The sequence below is a fragment of the Notolepis coatsorum genome (assembly GCF_963971535.1).
Source record: "Notolepis coatsorum genome assembly, chromosome: 15".
Lineage (NCBI taxonomy): Eukaryota > Metazoa > Chordata > Actinopteri > Aulopiformes > Paralepididae > Notolepis > Notolepis coatsorum.
The window spans coordinates 31,990,771-31,996,770 of NC_140179.1; the positions used below are offsets into that span (position 1 = coordinate 31,990,771).

Genomic DNA, 6,000 nt, shown 5'->3' on the forward strand with positions numbered 1-6,000 from the left:
TTTTTATGTGTCTATTCATTCTGTTTAAACCAATTAAGTTTTTCTTCACAGTTGCAGATAAAGATTAGGCTACACTAATATTATAGTATTAAAAAAACTGCGGAGTTATATTCATTAAAGAAAGTTGATTTAATAAAAAAAGAAAGACTCATTTAATCAGATTAATCACTTTATTCAAATTGAGGATTTAGTTTGAGGATATTTATATATATAAAAAAAAAAAAAAACTTTATTTTGATTTTTTTTTAAATTGCACTGGGAGGGTCTCCGATGTTAAATCATTATAGACCATGCAGTGTGTTCTATCAGTTAAATAGGATTTAAACCAAGCTAGTGCGACACCCCGAATGCCAACATGATGCTCAAGCCGACCTAGAAGAATCGAGTGATCGATAGTGTCAAAGGCTGCACTGAGATCAAGCAATAAGAGCACAGAAGTGAGGTTTGAGTCAAGAGAGAGCAGTAAGTCATTTGTGACTTTGGTAAGCGCCGTTTCTGTGGAGTGTAAGGCTCTAAAGCCAGATTGAAAAGATTCATTAAGATTATTGTTTGATAAATGGTCAGTAAGTTGCGTTGCGACGATCCGTTCTAACACTTTGGATAGGAACGGAAGATTGGAGATAGGTCTGTAATTTTTCAAGATTAGAGGGTCGAGGTTCGGTTTTTTAAGTAGTGGTTTAATGACGGCTGATTTAAAGGCCAGGGGCACCACGCCAGTAGACAAGGAGGTGTTGAAGATATTGAGTAGGGCAGGGCCTAGAGTTGGGAAGAGTTTTTTGATGAGTTGCTGGAAGAGGGTCAAACAGACAGGTTGAGGGTTTAGCCGCGCCAACCAGTTTAGAGAGGGCACTAAGTGAGACGTTTTCAAGGCAGCATAGCGTATTGCTGGAATCAAAGTCAGGGGGAAGGCCCATCAGAGGTTGGGAGGGACTCTGATTGTTGAGTAAAGCAACAATTTCATCTCTAATGAGGTCAATTTTCTTGGTAAAAAATGTCATGAATTCGTTAGCCGAGAACGCATGATTTAGGGCACTTGGTTGTTTCTGTGTAAGTTTTGCAACTGTGTCAAACAGAAACTTTGAGTTGTGATGTTTCTTCTTGACTTGTTTAAAGAAGACGTGTACGGCCCATGGGGACATTAACGTGTGTTGTCGGGCCTTACAAATACATTTGATTTGATTCTAGCCGGTGGATGTCAAGGTGAAAGAGCTTCTAGCAGGTGGATGTCAAGGTGAAAGAGCTTCTAGCCGGTGGATGTCAAGGTGAAAGAGCTTCTAGCCGGTGGATGTCAAGGTGAAAGAGCTTCTAGCCGGTGGATGTCAAGGTGTTGGTGAAAAAAATTTTAGCGGGTCGTCTTGAACTGGTTCTCCCCGACACCATATCGGAACAACAGACAGGCTTTATCAAGGGACGCTACTCTCTTTAATTTGCATACCCTTATGAATATATAATATTATTTCACATCATATAATAGATGTGATCCGACATCCTGAAAACAGATCTGAAACCGTGTCCACTGACCGCCATCTTTGGAGTTCCTGAAATCATATTGAAGTTGCGCTCTAGTCAATTAGTTGTTATTGCATTTTGCTCTCTCACAGCAGAGGGTTCTTTTCACTTGGAAATCACCTAATCCCCCGTCACCATCTTCCTCGTTAGAAGACATGATATTCTTTATTAAGCTGGAGAAAATCAAGTTTATACTCCGAGGCTGTGTTATACGTTGTGTATGTGTTCGGTTATATTTGAAAATGAAAGATGTGCAAACGGAATGACAACATGTTTAGAGTACTGCTGACTGACCTTGTGGCTGAGGACGGTGGCCAGCTGACCACACACCAGGAGCAGGACGAGAGATGTGGTCATCTGGCTGAATGGAGCTCTGCTGCTAATGCTGGATCTCACCAACATAATGACTGAAATACATTGTTATATATCATTAACAATTATTAGGTTATAAACTGGCAGTCTGACTGACTGAAGGACAGTTGGGTGGCTGTTTATTTAACCTTTATTTAACCAGGCAGGTCAATTAAGAACACATTGTTATTTTCAATGATGATGATGGTGATGATGATGGTTGAGTTGACTGAAGGTTAGCTGACTCATTGGTTGACTGACTGGTTGACTAAAGGTTAGTTGACTTACTGGAAGTTAGCTGAATGACTGGTTGACTGAAGGTTAGCTAAATGACTGGTCGACTGAAAGTTAGTTGACAAGACAGTTTGACTGAAATTTTGTTGATTGACTGAAAGTTAGCTGACTTATTGGTTGACTGACTGACTGGTTGACTAAAGGTTAGTTGACTTACTGGAAGTTAGCTGAATGTTGTTGATTGACTGGTTGGCTGAAAGTAAGTTGAATGACTGAAAGTAAGTTGAATGAATGACTGAAAGTAAGTTGAATGAATGACTGAAAGTAAGTTGAATGAATGACTGAAAGTAAGTTGAATGAATGACTGAAAGTTAGCTGAATGACTGAAAGTAAGTTGAATGACTGAAAGTTAGCTGAATGACTGAAAGTAAGTTGAATGACTGAAAGTTAGCTGAATGACTGAAAGTTAGCTGAATGCATGTCTTGCTGACTTGACTGGCTGGCATGATTGAAATGCATCAACACAATTGCCCAACAATGCATACACATGTATGTTAGGTGTTAGCTACATTTAAAAACAATGACAATTGAGAAAGAGCAACACAGCACCAACATCATCACCACTGACGGACAATCACAAGTTAGTTATTATCGCTAGATAATGATTTAGCTTCATTCTGGCCAGTCTGCTGGCTAGCTAACGTCATACACGGTTTAGCATTCCCACTCGCACTCACCTGTTTTCATGAAGAGTCAACGCTAAATTGAAGAAACACAAACCGTATGTGTGTCACTAATGTAATATCCAATGAGTTTTCATTCAAACCATGCTGGCAGCAGCAGCTATGATAGATAATAAGATGTGTTTATTCACCGCACGCACATCAGCCATCGAGCAACACGGACGTGGAAGGCAAACATATGCAGCTCGAAGGCCCGCCCACACACCACGCGTCATGTTGACTGTCAACCAATGACAACCAAGATCGTGTAGTTTGTTTTGAATCTTCGCCCTCGGATTGGCTCACTGAGGGGGACATAAGAACGCAACGCCGTCTATTATGGTAGAGCAACAACAAAGATCTGACGTATTTCACTGCAGCTCATACACTATAGATATAAAAGTGTATTTAGTTACTACAAAAACATATCAATGACGACAGTGGGTCAGGAAGAGGTATAGAGCAGTCGTCTGGTAATCCGGAGGTTCCCGGTTCGATTACCTCTCCTCCTCCCGGGCAGCGTGTCGAAGTGTCCTTGAGCAAGACACTTAACCCCTAACTGCGATGAGCAGGTTTGCACCTTTCTGCTGTCTGTGTGTGCAGGGCCGTGCACAGGACTTTAGAGGGGCAGGTGCTCAAAGGCTGAAAAGGGCACTGGGCCTGTGCTATTTTTGGGGGCCCTTTTTGGGCGGGGAGGCGCCTTTTTATGCTTTTTGGGGGGTTTTGGTGATCAAATATTGAATATTGAACTATAATAATCAGTGCAGGAGCTCACTTATCCTTGAAAGACACTTTTATCACTGACTTAAAAGGCCCATACATCTCCATAAATGTTCAGGGTGGAGGGAATAAGTGCTTACCCTACAGACCCCAAGTCTGTATATTCTGTATTATATCCGACAGGTCATTAGGACAGCAGACTCGGTTGGCACTGCTCAAAACTTACCTTTTTAAAATAGCTTTTAAAGGGGACCTGCATTGCTATTCCTAGCACTATTTGGGCAACTTTACACAATTCCTGTGAGTCTATTGAAGACATCTGTAAGTTTTTTTTCAAAAAAATGCATTGTTTTATATTTCTTATCAAGTACTCAAAAGCCTCATTTCACTGCATCAGTATTTCATGCTGTGATGGCCTGGCTCCGCCCATAAGCACTGAGTGACAGTCATCCACACAGTCTGCGACTGGTAGACAGAGAGAGAGAGGGTGGGTGGGATAGAGAGAGACAGGGGAGAGGAAGAGAGAGAGAGAGCGAGAGAGAAAGACAGAGAGAGAGGGGTGGGATAGAGAGAGAGAGAGCGAGCGAGCCCCGGACTCAGCGGGACTGAGAATGAAACGCTGTGTAAACAAGCACATGCAGACGCGGGCTCTCTCCTCTCTCTCCCTCTCTCTCTCTCTCTCCCTCGCAGAGTGCAGTCAAGGTGTCGGGTTTCACTATCTGCCTCGCTGTTTGAGGAAGTGATTTCCACTCGCTCTGCTATCGCTGTGTGTGGGCTGCCTAGGTTGTGGGCGGGCATTGGCTCCAACCACAGAGCCAATCGGATCACTATCCGCTTCCCCAGCGCCATGTGACGTCACCATGCGCGTCAAATCAGAACGACCTGATTAAAATGGACGAGAGAAATGAATGAACTGAATGACGGCAATCCGCCAATATGGTATTTAGAGACCAAAACACATTGATACTAACTCCTATTACTATAATACAATGCCAGAGACTCAAAAAAGACATTTATAATGCATATCATCATCATTTTTTTTTGTATTATTATTTTCACTTACCCAGTTGGAAATTAGCACTATCTCATCTTGCAATAACCTATTAACAGACTCAGATTTTTCCGCCGCTACGTACACTGTAGTATCATCTGCATAGATCTCCATTGATGCATTATTAAGTACTAATGGTAAATCATTAACGAAGATTGCATACAATAAGGGACCCAGGCAACTCCCTTGGGGCACTCCTGCATGGAGTTCCCTCATATCCGATAGTGTGCCATTAAACATCACGCATTGTAGTCTATTAAGTAGGTAATTCTTTAACAACTTAATAGCACTTTCATTGAATTTATAAGCTGAACGTTTCATGAGCAGAAGATCATGATCTATAATGTCGAATGCAGCGCTAAAATCCAGAAGCACAGCACCCACCATGGACTTCCTATCAATATGTTTAAGCCAGTTATCAGTCAGCAATGTGAGTGCTGTGTTTGTGGAGTAGCCAGCTTTGTATGCGTGTTGGTGATCTGAATTGATTCTGTTCCCATCAAAATAAGCTTGTACCTTTTTGTATATAATCTTTTCCATTAATTTACTCAAGGCAGGCAATATGCTCACAGGTCTACTATTTAGTCCTGTGAAGGCCTCCCTACTGTTTGTTTTTTTTTACAGCGGAGTGACCTTCGCAATCTTCCAGGACTGTGGAAAAATACCATTCTCAAAACATAAGTTGAAAAATACGAACCCGCTAGCTGTAATAATCTACCATCTATATTGTCAAAGCCGCACGGCTTGCAATTTTTCATGCTTGACAAGAGTGTGCATGGCCACCTCATTGACACTTATCTTCGTGAATTCAAAACTACACTCCTTTCCCTTCATAATTACAATTTTCATTATTGATTCAGAGAGTTTCCCATCCTGTCATTTTTACATTCTTCAAGCTTCAAATGATAATAATTTTTTTTCTGTCTATTATTTTGAGTGGTTCTGTTCCTAAGAGCTCGATATGCCTTCCAGTCTAAAGATAGACCAGAGGCAATTGCAGACACTTTAAGAGCATTCCTCTTCATCATACTTGTTTTTAATTCTTTATCAAGCTACTGTTTGAAGCATGGCACCATCACCAGAGGCTGTCATTATGGTTTTGAAGCATGGTAAACATGGCACCATCACCAGAGGCTGTCATTATGGTTTTGAAGCATGGTAAACATGGCACCATCACCAGAGGCTGTCATTATGGTTTTGAAGCATGGTAAACATGGCACCATCACCAGAGGCTGTCATTATGGTTTTGAAGCATGGTAAACATGGCACCATCACCAGAGGCTGTCATTATGGTTTTGAAGCCTGGTAAACATGGCACCATCACCAGAGGCTGTCATTATGGTTTTGAAGCATGGTAAACATGGCACCATCACCAGAGGCTGTCATTATGGTTTTGAAGCCTGGTAAACATGG

The 6,000-nt window shown here is 41.6% G+C and overlaps 1 protein-coding gene across 1 annotated transcript in view; it reads right to left on the reverse strand.

The window, feature by feature from the left end:
* Positions 1-3,006, reverse strand: part of sil1 (SIL1 nucleotide exchange factor) — a 40,588-nt gene extending 37,582 nt beyond the window's left edge. The window contains exons 1-2 of the mRNA XM_084330863.1: positions 2,832-3,006; positions 1,804-1,916 (exon numbers count right to left, since the gene is read on the reverse strand). Of these exons, the coding sequence (XP_084186989.1) occupies positions 1,804-1,916; positions 2,832-2,841 (123 nt within the window). The 5' untranslated portion in view covers positions 2,842-3,006. The remainder of the gene's footprint in view (positions 1-1,803; positions 1,917-2,831) is intronic.
* Between the last annotated feature and the right edge of the window lie 2,994 nt (positions 3,007-6,000).